The 14,451-nt window shown below is 38.1% G+C and overlaps 1 protein-coding gene across 1 annotated transcript in view; it reads right to left on the bottom strand.

The window, feature by feature from the left end:
• Nucleotides 1-285: 285 nt before the first annotated feature.
• The window catches only part of FUNDC2 (FUN14 domain containing 2), a 52,920-nt gene continuing 38,754 nt past the window's right edge, over nucleotides 286-14,451 (bottom strand). Inside the window, exons 4-5 of the mRNA XM_077144783.1 lie at nucleotides 10,324-10,455; nucleotides 286-4,929 (exon numbers count right to left, since the gene is read on the bottom strand). Coding sequence (XP_077000898.1) covers nucleotides 4,852-4,929; nucleotides 10,324-10,455 — 210 coding nt within the window. The 3' untranslated portion in view covers nucleotides 286-4,851. The remainder of the gene's footprint in view (nucleotides 4,930-10,323; nucleotides 10,456-14,451) is intronic.

A 14,451-nucleotide genomic window follows, 5' to 3' on the forward strand; every position in this document is an offset into this window, starting at 1 on the left:
TTGATTCTCGGCCTATGCAGCAAACAAACAAACAAACAAACAAAAAACAGCCTTAAGAAACATACCATTCAAACACACTGTAGACCTGATGTAGATTTACCAAATTTAAAGCAACACATAGAGAGAAAATGAGGGAATTTTGAGCTTTGGGCATTTAATATTAAGGAATGATGTTAATTTGATAATAGGCATGATTTGACTTTTAAAGACACATTTTAAAAACATATACTGAAATGATAAATGATCATGTATTTGTCTCAAAATAACTGATAAAACAAGCATGGCTATAATTTTTTAATTTTAATCTTTTTATTTTGAAATACTTTCAAACTTAAAGCACAGTTACAGAAATAATACACATCAAAACAAAATACACATCCCATACATAGAACTGCAGTACACCCCTATCCCCCCCAGATACCGAAATTTTAACATTTTGCCCCATCACTCCACGCATTTATATTCATCAACCTATCATTCCATCTATCTACCCATCCATTTATATATCGATCAATCTATTTTCTGAACTTGAGTGTAGGTTGACTACATCATATTCCTTGTAGACTTAATACTGCCATGTACTTATCCTTGCCATTCATCTCAGTTATCAAGTTCAAGAAATTTAACATTGATATAAAGCTTATACTCTATATTCCAATTTTTTCATATGTCCCAATAATGTCCTTTTGAACCTTCTCTTCTCCTTTGTTAGAACCCATCTAGATCATGTATTGTCTCTAATTATCATTGCCTTTTTAGCTGCTTTTTTTTTTTATTGTGGGTACATATGCACAACATAAACTTTCCCAACTCAACCACTTCCAAGCATAGCCGTCAGTGGAATCAGTCACATTCATTATGCTGCAGTATCCTCACCATCTTTGCTAAACTGTCCCATCTTACCAAAGAGAAGCCCTATACCAATTTCACATTAACACCCCACTCCCTTTGCCCCATGCCCCTGGCAATCTGTACTCAATTTCTGTCTCAATGAGCTTGCACATTATCTGATCTTTTCTAGTTAAATCCTCAATTTAACATTCTAAATCTATAAAATTGTTTGCTTTCGTACCAATTTTACTTCAGAAGTGTAAAAACACTCTTCTGATATCTCTCTGTCCTCACACCATTATGTAGCTCTTGTCACAAATTACGTGTTCATACATTGCAAGTCCCAAACCATTGATTAATCATTACTTTTTTTTTTTTTTTCTTTTTGACATGGGCAGGCTCTGGGAACCAAACCCAGGTCTCCGGCATGGTAGGTGAGAACTCTGCCACTGAGACACTGTTGCCCACCCTACCATTACATTTTAGGTATCTGCCTTTTATATCCTGTATGAAGTAAAAAATGGAGTTACAATCAAAAAAAAAAAGAGTACTGGCATTTATATTTATTCCTGTCATAACCCTCATCAAAGATCTTTTTCTTGGTTTCAATCTATTATCTACCATCCTTTCCTTTCGACCTGCACAACTCTCTTAAGCATCTTGAGGGGCCAGTTTATTGGTGATGAACTTCTTCAACTTTTGTTTACCTGGGAATGTCTTAATCTCTCCCTCATTTTTGAAAGACAGTTTTGCCAGAGATAGAATTCATGGTTGGCAGTTTTTTGCTTTTGGCACTTTAAATATATCCTCCCACTGATTTACTGCCTCCATAGTTTCTAATGAGAAATTGGCACTTAATTTTATCAAGGCTTCCTTGTAACATATTGCTTCTGTCTTGAGGCTGTCAGAATTCTCTATTTCTGGCATTTGACAATTTGATTACATCATGGGTCTATTGGGGTATATCCTGTTTGGAGAATGCTCAATGTCATGGATGTGTATTCAAGTCTTTCATTAAATTTGGGAAGCTTTCAGCCATTATTTCTTTTAATACTCTCTCTTTCCCTTTCTTTATTCTCCTTCTGGGACTTCCACAATGCATATATTAGTATGCTTGACAGCGTCCCACAGGTTCCTCAGACTGATTTCAATTGTCTTATCTTCAAGTTCACTGATTCTTCCTTCTCCCAGCTCCAATCTGCTGTTGAATCCCTCTAGAGAATATTTAATTTCTGTCACTGTGTTCTTCAGCTGTGTGGCTCCTCTTCATAATTTCCATTATCTTTGTTTTCATCTATGGTTTTCCTAATATCCTTTAGTTCTTTGTCCATGTTTTCCTTTAGCTCCTTAAACATATTTAAGACCATTAAGGAAAAAGTCTTTGGTTTTTCCAGGTCTGGTATTCCTTATTGATGGTTTCTAATGCTTTAATTTTATCCTTTGCTGGGGCCACCACTTCCTGTTTTTGTTTTGTAGTCTGTTGAATCATGGATATTTTGATAACTTAATGATGTGCTGTTGCTAGAATTTAGAATATGAGGCTTCTGTTCTGTTTATATCCAGCTGGTGTTATGAAAAAGAAAACATCTTTCCTATTCTTTGCAGACTGAGCTGGGTAAGTGTTCTTCTTCAGGGCTTACCCATACAGTAAGTTGAGAAAATAGATTGTAGGGGCCTCCCTGATCCTTTCTGTGCATGCATTTTGTCTTGGGTATATATGCATGTAGCTCTAGGAATTGCCCTGTTTAAAGACTTCCAGATGTCAGCACTTGATTGCTCTCCCACAGTGGTTTATAAGAGCACTCTGTGAGCTGTCTTCCACATGCAGGGCAAGTTTAGGATAGCAAGTTCCTCAGGCCACCACCAGACTGGGCCAGACCTACATGCTTCCAACATGTGCACAAGAGTTACTTTGCTCTTTCCAGAACAGGACCATGGATCTGGACTGGGGGCATGGACCTGCTCCATGCTGAACCAGTGAGAGGTGGGAGAGGGGTCAGCCAGAGCACCATAACATCCTACCACTAAGTATCCTTTTTCTTGACTTGGTGCTCACCTTTTTACCTCAGCCCTTTGTTTTCTGGAGCATTGAAAAAGATGTTTCTGACAGCTCTTGCTGATTGTTCGCTTCTGGGAAGAAGGGGCAGAGCCATAAAACATCGCATTCCACCATCTTCATAAGGACAGGGCCACATGGCAACAAACTTGATGGTTGTTGTAGGTGGGAAATGGATACATGGGGGTTAATTATACTCTTTTCTCTAGTTTTATAAATATTTGAAAGTTTCTATAACAGTATATGAAAAAATAATTAAATTTTTATAGAAAAATATATAGTAAAGAGGCTCATACCATTATGATTTTACGATGGTGCATACATTTTGCAAATAAAGTAATTTATATTGTCTCCTAATGTTACTGTAATGTATTAAGGAGAAAATACAAATGGGTGAATTCTAAAAATATACACAAATCCAGTGCTAGCTTCAATTTTTCAAATTCAATACATCATTCCCAAGATACATTAAAAGGCAAACAGTTTAAACTCATAGTCTTAGAAATACACATACATTTCACTAGAGGTCATGTTCAAGTTTAGGAATTAATTAAAAGTAAAACTAACTTTTATACTTAGCCTTCTGTTTTCTCAGAGCTCATCATTCTTTGAATCAACATCTTTCCCAGATACCTTTCTATGAGGTCATCATTCATATATTCAACAGATACTGAACACCTATATTAAGCGCTAGGCCTTGTGTATATGATGATAAAAAGACACAAACCCTGCCCTCAGGAAGCTTATACTTACAAAAGGCCATTACAACAAAATGTGTTAAGAGTCTCTCCGTGTGTGTGTGTGTGTGTGTGTGTGTGTTTGCATGTAAAAACTTTCATTTTAAAGAAAATTTTAGAAGTTGGAGGTCAACATGAGACAGCAGATTACATCTGATGATGGAAATAATTTATTTCTTGTTATGAATGCCTGAATTGCTATACATCAAAAACCTGGGTCAAATGTTAAATTTCATACTAACAGGACAAAGAAATACTGGAATTGGTACAAGGAGCTATGGCTACCCCTAATGTGCTGACAAGAGAAAGAATACTTTAAATTTCAAAGCTTAAATCCTTTTCCATGAAATATAAACCTGAGCACTTCTTACAATCCCTACCTAAAGTCACTTGTTTTACCATTAATATACCACCTCTGAAACAGCCATGAAGTTCATTATCCTGTGTGGTGGAAAACATCCTGTGAACAGTATATTCATGTCTCTATGATTCCCTAAGTCTGTCCATTCCACAATGTATTTCTATTGGTTGGCATCCTAATACAATACCTTCCCACCAAATACAATACCTTCAGCATAGCACACACCTCAGCACAGGTTCATTCTATTTTCAAATTTTCTATTACAGTGCTCATGCTGTCATTTTTGTTAGGTTAATAATAATAGGTGTGAATAGTTCTCTTTCTGTAGTCTAAAACCAACCAGTAAAGAAGAAAGTAGACACAGATATACCAAAATATTTCATGCTTAAAAACAAATGTATTCAGTTACTTTCCAAGCAACCCATATAAGAAGGTACTTATGTGTTGCTGTTTCTTTTCCAAAATCAACAGTTTGGGACAACCTTTGAGGATCCACTCATCTTCTATGGTGATTCATCTTGCGATGTGTTCTGATAAGTATCTTATATAGGGAGGAAAGAAACACTCTTGCTGACCTACAAATCAGCCAAGTAGGGAGTGTACGGTAATGTCTATTGTCTCTTCCATCACCATCAACCTCAAGTTAGGGCCATAAGAGTTAAGTTGTACTGAAAGATGCCTACAGAAAACCATTCAGATGTGCCACCGCAGGGAGGAAGGCATAAGGGAAGAAGAAGAGGAGGAGGAGACTCAATATCCTACGATGGGGTATAAAGGCTGCTGGCTGGGAAAACAAACTGACACTTTCTGATGAATGATGGAAGAAAAGCAAAAAAATCAGAACATTGCAAATGAACTCGTTCTCCTTAGGATGCCATGCCAAGCAGAAAGCCTCCAAAAAATCCCCCAGTCACGAGAACATTCTTCTTCACAAATGATACCACCTGCCAACAGAAGATAGCACAATAGATTATTCTGCTAAATCAATATTAGTAACATTAATCCCCTTGCCTGTAGGCTAGTTTAAGAAGTTCTTACTATACCCAAAGGGCAATGGAAAGCCATCAGTAAATTTTGAGCAGAGAGCCATAATTTGACTTGCATTTTTAAATGACCACTGGCTGCTATGGGGAGATTGAGATTACAAGGGAGCTAAAAGGGAAGCAAGGAGACAGATAAGGAGGTGAGAGATAATAAAAAAGGTCCTTGGAACAGGGTGGTGGCAGTGATTCTAGCACATAGTGCAAAGTGATCAAATTCAATAGATGTTTTGGTGATGGAACTTTGTGACTAGATGGACTATCTGGCCATATGGGTGATAAGGAAGAGAAAAGTCAATGGCAACTCTTAGTATTCTGTCTTCAATAGTGTGGTTTACTGAGCTAAGCGATCTGCCTAAGATTTCATCCACAGATAGGGAAGGACAGTGTTAAAGTGGGAGTTATTGCAAAAGAATAAAGTTGTATTCAATAAACTAATCTCTCTCTTTTCAGTTTCTCCAGTCTTTTCCCTCCCAGTTCACCCAAAAGGCTCCTGTCAAAGTCATTGATGATCTCCACATTGCTAAATCCAACAGTCAATCCTCAGTCATATTACTTAATTATCAGCAGGACTGGATACAACTGAATGCTTCTCCTCCATGTATTGTTTATTTCTCAGGGCACTACCATCTACTAGTTCTGCTCCAATCTCAATTGCTGCTCCTTCTCTGGCTCCCCTGTGGCTCCTTTGCTATTTACTTACCCCTTGTCTCTCCAACCCCATGTTTGATCCATTAGCAATTCCAGCAAGCTTACCTTTCAAAATGTGCCCAGAATCTGTCCATCTCCCACCACCTGCCTCAAAGCCATCAAATCTCCATCCCTGAAAGAGCCTCCTGACTTTCACCCTTGTTCCCTGTCTGTTCTCAACCCAGGAGCCAAAGGGATCCTGTTAAAATGTAACTCATATCACATCTCTCCCCTGCTCAATACCCTCCAATGGTCCCATCTCACTCTAAGTTATATCACAATTCCTCAGTGCACTCAATTGACACTGGCCTCCTTGCTCTCCAAACAGGCCTGGCAAGCTCCCACCTCACTTCTCTACTTGAACACCCCTCCCAATATATTCACGTCTTGGGGAAAGTCTATTCATATGTGAGGGTTCCCCTTGTCACTATATCTAAAATAGCAACCCATTGCCCCACATTCCTGCTTTATGAATATCCTAAGTATTTACTGCCATATAATTGGTATCATAATTTAGTTATCTTGTTTACTTCCCATATCCCTCCATCAGAAGATAGACTTCATAAAGGCCTACCTTCTGGCTTTGTCTGTTTCAATTATGGCTGCATCCCAAGGACCTAGAACACTCCTGGTGCAGTGTAGGTGCTTAAAAGAACTTGCTGAATGAATAACCATATTTCCTTTCTCTCCATCCTTCCCTCCCTTACATTCTTCTGTGTCCCTAACTTCTTCAGTGACCTCTTTCCGCCTTAAGCAAATCCTGATTTCTCATTAAGATCTTTGCTTTCCTTACAGTTCTGTCCAGTGGAATGTCTCTGAAGTTTCTACTCCAAGTTGCAAAGCAATCCATCCATCCATCCACTCCCCATAAGACCTCTCTCAAGCATATGATGTGAAATCTCATGCTCACATTTACTTCACAACATCAGAGGATAAATAACAGGTGGGGTCCTTATTTTCTTAAGTTCTCAATGCTTCCCATCTCCCCTCTACCTTACTATGGAAATTCCTATTAATCTGAGGGTCAGAGCATACATTCAGGTTACCCTCTATGGCTCTTTTGTCAGAGCTCTATCAATCTCCTGACCATTTTCCCACTTCTACCCATATCAGAGAGAACTTTCGTAAGTGGTTCACACTTCCTCTTTCTCCCAAGTACAGCCATCACACTAGAAAGTGGACAACATACCCAGTATTCTTACCTGATCACGTCTTCAACTCAATTATAGTGACCTCATCTCCACACCACTTCAGCCACTCACACCCTGAAACATTTACCCCTGATACTTCACAATCTAATACCCCATCTCTTGGATCAGTCTCTTAACCCTCCAACTTTCTCATTACCAGTATGCTTGCCATTGACTTCCTACCTTTACTTCCACTCTTCCCCCTAACTATACTAAGATCTCATGATTCCCAACTTTAAGCATTTTTTATAAAAACATTTTTTTCTCTTGCAATCTGCTACCATAGGAAAAGAAAAAATTACACAATGCTGTAAAGTGGTACTAGAACACATGCGGTCACCAACCTCATGTGGGCCTTCACAGCCACTGACCATTCTTCCATGTTTCTCTTTGCCCGAATTCACAGCAGCTCTTTCAACCTTGTCAATTCCATTCATTCTCTAATGAACCATTTCCTCCTCATTGTCAGGAGATGGCTTTAATCCTACTCTCAGAAGACAGAAGCCACCAAGGCAGGCAGTCTTGCCCTTGTCTTTCAGCCACTACTCCACAAGCAGATTTATGTGTAGGAGTGCTAAGCCTCACCGTTTCCCTTCCAATAAGTAAAAGTGTCTTTCCACATATCTAAGGCTAATTTCTGCCCCAGTGTTATGGATAGCATCTTTCCTAAGACCTTCTGAGGGACCTCACTTTCCTATAACTTCAACTACTTTTGCTTATTATTTTTATTTTCTTACTTCCTACTCATTCCTCAGCTTGCTACAGTTTGGCTTTCAATTCCACCATCCTACTAAAACCATTCTCACCAAAGCCACCAGTGACTTCCTTGTGGTCAAATATCAAAATTATCATTTTCAGCCCCTCTCCTCCTACCACATGTACTCCCCTCCTTCAAATAACATTCCCCCATTTGTGGTAAATGGCACTGTCATATACCCAGTTACCCAAATTAGAAACCTAAGTATCACCCTTGATGGCTCCCTGTTCCTCATCCCTCCTTCTCTAGTCAGTGAGTCCTATCATGTTACTAACGAAGTATCAGCCACTTCCTTTCACCCTTGCTGCTACTACTTTAGCTCAGGCCCTTAAAACTGTTTACCAAGGGATTGACTACCATCCATCTCCAAAATGATCTTCTTAGCCTTCAGGCTTTCTCACTCATACTTATTCTTTAAGGCATACATTTGCTTATAACAGCTCTTAATTAAAATCATTCAATGGCCTCCCGTTAGCATCAAGTCCAAATTCTTTATATGTCCTTCAGGTTCTGGCTCCTGACTACAAGACCAAGTTCTTCCTCTGTATTACTCACCTAGCTAAATCTAATTCAGCCTTCAGAGGTCTCCTCCTCCATCAAAGTGCCCCTCAACTCCCCAGATTAGGTTAGGTGTCCCTCTAAGTGCTTACTTAGCAACTTGTATGTATCCCCCTCATACCATGAATTATCCTATGTTCTAATTATTAACAATTTTCCAAATTACGCCATGGGATATCTGAGGGAAGATACCACCCACTATGCCATCTGGGCCTATGATAGTGCTGGGCTATTAAGAGGAGCACAAATATTTGTTGAATGAACCAATTCTAAACCTTCTGGTTAGTTTACAAAAATTTTCCTGTGAGTCAACAGTTGGCTCTAATCAAACATTAAAACTTACAGTTTTTACTATATACACTTCCATATTATTAAAAAAGCTTTCAACAATCATGTACTACTTTTACAAATGTTTAAATACTCTAGTTTTAGCTAAATGAAAAAGTATAACCCTCATAATTTGAGATTGAGAAGGAGGAAGGGAAGTGCAGAGGAAAGGGGAGGGGCAGGGCCACTAGTGGATGCTTTCCTGCTTCTGCCACTTCCACTCTGTGTAAAGATTGCATTACCTCCTCTATTATCACCTACTGCTTTTTACTATATGACTTTTTAATCTGTCACTGGTATTGGACTGTGTATGCCTCAAGGATAAGGACTGTTCTGATTTACTTCTTTATTCCAGTGCCTAGCCACTCAGTCATGAGAATCATGAAGTTGCTGCAGAGTACTTCTCTTCCTTTGCACTGTATCTGTTGTCCCTTTCCCCTGGGAATCCAGAGGGAGCTGACTGGTAAAGCATCATTGTTACAGGCTAGGGAAGTGACTGATGCTCTGATCCTGTCCATAGTTGAGTTCTCTAGTTAATTTCCCCCTGGTTCAGTTTATGAGAGGCTATTTCCTTTGGACATTTAATATATCTCAAGAAGTAATAAAGAAGTCAATAGCAAAATAAGTATATCATTTTTAAAAGGAAGGATTTCTCCTGTCCCTCCAGTGCCAGCCAGTATAATCCAACCTGCCTTTAATTTAGACAAGGGATCACAAACCACAGCCCAAGGATCAAATATTGCCTGTTGCCTATCGTTGTAAATAAATATATACTGAAACACAGCCATGCCCATTTGTTCACATATTGGCTATGGTTGTTTTAGTGCTACAACAGCAGAGTTAGAGCAGTTATGAGAGAAACCATATGGTCTCCAGAGCCCACAATATTTACTATGTGGATCTTTACAGAAAATGTGCTGACCCCTGGGATAGACACTGTCAGTGGTTACGTGTAGAACAAGTAAACTACGGCTGTTTCAGTGATGTGTGCAAATGGAGAAAATATATAACTTAAAATGATCATACTGACAGTAAAATCCATATCCTTGTTTTCTTCCTTCCCACCGTGATGCCCCATTCCTAAAAATATTAGTTAAATGGACCATCAATCCACATATATGCATAGACAAATACCGTTGTATCACTCTGAATTCTCACTCACTAACAAGTCATCAAACACTTTAATTACTTAGCTTTAAAAAATGTCTGAAATGATTGTATAATGATATAGCTTTCACAATGTGACTGTGATTGTGGAAACCTTGTGTCTGATGCTCCTTTTATCTACCTTATCGACAGACGAATAAAACGTGGATTAAAAATAAATAATAGGGGGAACATATGTTAAAATAAATTTAGTAGATTGAAATGCTAGTGATCAATGAAAGAGAGGGGTAAGGGGTATGGTATGTATGAATTTTTTTCTGTTTTCTTTTTATTTCTTTTTCTGAATTGATGCAAATGTTCTAAGAAATGATCATGATGATGAATATGTAACTATGTGATGATAGTGTGAGTTATTGATTATATATCAAGAATGGAATGATCATATGGTAAGAATGTTTGTGTTTGTATGTGATTATGTTTAATAAATAAATAATAGGGAAAAATGTCTGCAGTGAAGATATTCCAATTAAGGCTGACCTATACAATATTTTTTTGGTCACCTTTAAGCTTTGTCCATCATTGAGATGTTCTAGTACACACACAGTTTTTGTACACAAAGAATTTTCTACACTCTTCACACACTGTGCATGAAAAATAAATATGTCTCACCTCCTCAGCTTTGCTTTTGACTTCAGTAGGTATTTGGTTGCTCTTACGGATTTTTAGCTGCTCCTTAGCTTTCTTCATATCCTTCTCTACTCGCTGCCAGTCAACTTTGATGTAGCCAGTATGGTTTGCAAGCTATAGTTTTAAAAAAAATGACAAGAAATGAGAAACACAGGCTTGTTATTTTTCTTTGTAGGATAAACCACTGCGGCATACTGTGAAAACCCTTCTGACTTTCCAGTTTTTGAGACATCTGCCTTAGAGTTTTTTTGTATAATGGTGGCATTCATTCAGCATCCATGCTATGTATAGGCACTACTTAGTCCTGGAAATAAAAAGACTGGCCTTCAACAAAAGCTGTCAATTTTTTCTTCCTTTATATATATTCTTACCACCCCTACAAAATGTTAAGTTAGTTTAAAAGAATAAAATAGTAAAATCAAAATCAAAATCTGCAGTCATGATGTAAGGTGAAGAAATGGACCTCATAACCAATGCAAGTGTTTCTATACAGTTGCTCTAAGAAGTGAATTTGGCTCTGAATTTCCTGATAGTCTACCTGAATATAAAGAAGCTGTCAGGTATTAATTACTATTGCTCAACAAGAGATAATATGCCAGTTTCTCAGAAAGAGAAATCTTGTAGCATATGTCCACAGATGAGTGACTTTACCTAAGGAGTACCGAAGAGAGGCAGTGGAAAGCATATTCAATAAAGGACGTAACTTCAAAATTCAGTGACAGCAATTTCACAAAGTAAGACTGAAAAGGATAAAACTGATTCAAGTGTGCAGCTTTATGATGAATTAGCATTATCTAAGGAATGAAGAGAATGAACCAATACCCCATCAAAATCACTTCTCTCAATCAAATTGTTGATAAGTCGCATCTACCTAGATATACCAAAACATCTAAAACTGAAACAACTGTCCTTTCTACTGCTGCCTCCTGCACTGCTGCTCTTTCTCTGGTTACCATTTTAGTCAAGGTGCCATCAATCATCTAGTCACCCAAACCAGGATAAAGAAAATATTTGTAATGCATAAACAAAACATCAATACTTACAAAAACTGAAGTTCTAGAGACCAGTAAGAAAAAACAACCCACTTGAAAAATGTACAAAGGCAATTCACAGAAGTAGCCAATAAAAGGAAAAACTTTAGCTCCACAAATAATCAAAGAAATGCAAATTAAAATGAGGGACTGTTATTTTTTTGTCTAGTGTTAGTAAGTATCTGGAGAAATACAATCTTATAAACTCTTACTGAGAGTCTTAACTGGTACAGACATTTTAGAACAATTTGGCATTATCTGAAAAAACTGAAAATGTACATGCCATTATGCTACATCCAGAATGACAGCTTTCATCATAGAAGCTTTATTTATAATAGTAAAAAACTAGAAATAACCTAAATGTCCATCAACATTTGACTAGATAAATGAATCGTGTCATATTTACACAACAGAATACTGCTTAGTGATAGAAAGAACAAACTACTGAGAGCAGCAGCATAGTTCAATCTAAAATACTGTATGTTTAAAAAAGGTTCCAGTTTGTTTACTCTATCCTATCTGTTTCACAGAGCACTCTATAAAACCTGGACAGAATACATGGAACAGCTGCTTGAGGGTTCTGTAAAGTAAATAGAAGCAAGCAGACTGGAGACCAGAATTCAAAGCACCACCAAACTGGATGTACGATATCTGTTTTTCTTCTGGTATCACCTGGCCTGGACTCAAGGCACCCTGAAAGAATTTTGACAAATTCAGTATCCTACTTCCGGCAAAATGGTGGAATAGGATAAGCGGAGTTCAGCCCTGCTCCAAGAAACAACTAGAGAAGTGAAAGAAAAATGACCAGGATAGAAGTTGTAGGATGTGAGTGACCTGAGAGGGTCTTCTACACTACACAGGAAGGTCCTGGATGAAAAAGCTGAGGAACTGAGATAGATCCCAGAATTGAGTGGGCTCCATTGGGACTTGACCAGGATCAAGAGGTCATGGCCAGGAAATTGCCTGCTACTGCAGCTAGCTTGGGATATCAGCCCCCTCAGCTCTGCAGCCTGAAGCTCCCTTGGGGAACCCAGCAGGCAGTAAACTAGCTTTCCCTGCTCATAGAGAACATCCAACCAGTGCAGAGAGCCTAGAGCTCCCCTTTCCATATGGAGGCCCAAGAGTCGTAGGAGAGCACAGACAGGGAGGTGGAAACAAGACAAGCAGTAAAACTTGACTGCCCCATGCCCACATGATCCTGTGTGCACACTCGCAACCTGCACCCCAATCCTGCACCCCACACACCAGAGCTTTGACAGAACATCCCACCCTAAGTATCCATGCCCTGCTCCCGTCCCCTGCAACCTGCCCCAACATGCCCAGCCCATGCCCATTCTGCAAATACAAAACCTTAGACGACTGAAGGGAATCAACTTCCAAAGTAGCCCTATTAAGAAAATTAAATGTCATGAAGTCAACAGAAAATCACAAACATATGAAGATGCAGACAGACATAGCCCAGCCTAATGACCAAATTAAAACACCAGAGGAGACACAGAATTTGAAATGTTTATACAACTCGCCTAAATAAATTCAATGGGCTGGCTAACGATAAATGGTATCAAGAAGACACTAGAACAGTATAAAGAAAAATTTGAAAGAAAAAATTAAAAATAGCAGATCTCACAGAGATGAAAGATATTGTAGACCAAATCAAAATATACTAGAGACACAACACTAGCTCCAAAGAGGCAGAAGAAAGAATAAACTTGAGGAAAAGACAAATGAATTTGAACACACAAAAGAATAAATGGCAAAAGATGGAAAAATTTGAATTGGATCTCAGGGAAATTAAGGACACCAAGAAGTGCACAAATATAAGGAGAAGAGAAGAGTAAAGAGCTAGGAAGATTAGTTGAGGATATAATGGGGAAAACTTCCCAACCCTTATAAAAGACACAAATATGCAAATCAAAGAAGACCAATGAACTCCAAATAGAATAAATCCAAATAGGCTTACTCCAAGACACATACTAATAAGATCGTTAAATGTTGATGAGAAGCAGAAAGTCCTGAAAACAGCAAGAGAAAAGCGACTCACCATATACAAGGGAAACAACATAAGTTCAGACTACTCAACAGGCACCATGGAGGCAAGAAGGCAGTGGTGTGATATATTTAAGGTCCTGAAAGAGAAAGACTTCCCACCAAGAATTCGTTATCCAGCCAAGCTGTGCTTCAAAAGCGAGGGAAACATATCATCAACAGTCCCTTCCAACATGAAAAAGTTAGAAAGGACATAGCCTAAATACCCCTAAAGAGTGGGGAAAAGATCAAAGGTGATGGTGGAGTTATAAAGAGAAGGTCGGGTTTAACATGTATGAGTGCTGAATCATTATACTGATATTCTTTTAGCCTCCAGTACCTTAGTGCAGCTAGAAGTAAAAACGAAAAACTGTGGAATTGTAACCCATACCAAACTCTGAAATCTGTTCTGCAACTAATTGTTGTGATATACTTTGAAATTTATTGCTCTGTATATATATTTCTCACAAAAAAAAGAGAAGAAGGAGCATAACAGAGAAGATAGGATTTAACAAATGAGTTTGACTGCTGAATAACTGTATTGATATTTCTTTTTGTCTCCAGTGTCTTGGAGCAGCTAGAAGAAAAAAACGAAAAACTGTAGAACTGTAACCCATACCAAACATCAAAATCTTTTCAATAACTCCTTGTTAAAATGTATTTGGAAATTTATTGCCTTTTTGTATATATGTTATATTTCACAATAAAAAATTTAAAAAATATGGAATGCTTCATAAAAATATAGTGAGGGAGAGATTAAAATTTTCAGACAAAGGTTGAAGGAATTTGTCAACAAAAGACTGGACCTACAAGAAATACTAAAGGGAGTTCTGTGTGCAGGAAAAAAAAAAAAAGACAGGAGAGGGAGGTCTGGAGGAGGGCACAGAATTGACCAGTACCAGTAAGGGTAACTTAAATGATAAAAAGAGAAAGAGAGCAAAGACTATACAGAGCTGACAAATCAAAACCAAAGGATAAGTCAGTAGATTCAAGAAATTCCTTTACAGTAATAACTTTGAATGTTAATGACTAAATTAACCAATTAAAAATACAG

The sequence above is a fragment of the Tamandua tetradactyla genome, chromosome X, assembly GCF_023851605.1.
Source record: "Tamandua tetradactyla isolate mTamTet1 chromosome X, mTamTet1.pri, whole genome shotgun sequence".
Lineage (NCBI taxonomy): Eukaryota > Metazoa > Chordata > Mammalia > Pilosa > Myrmecophagidae > Tamandua > Tamandua tetradactyla.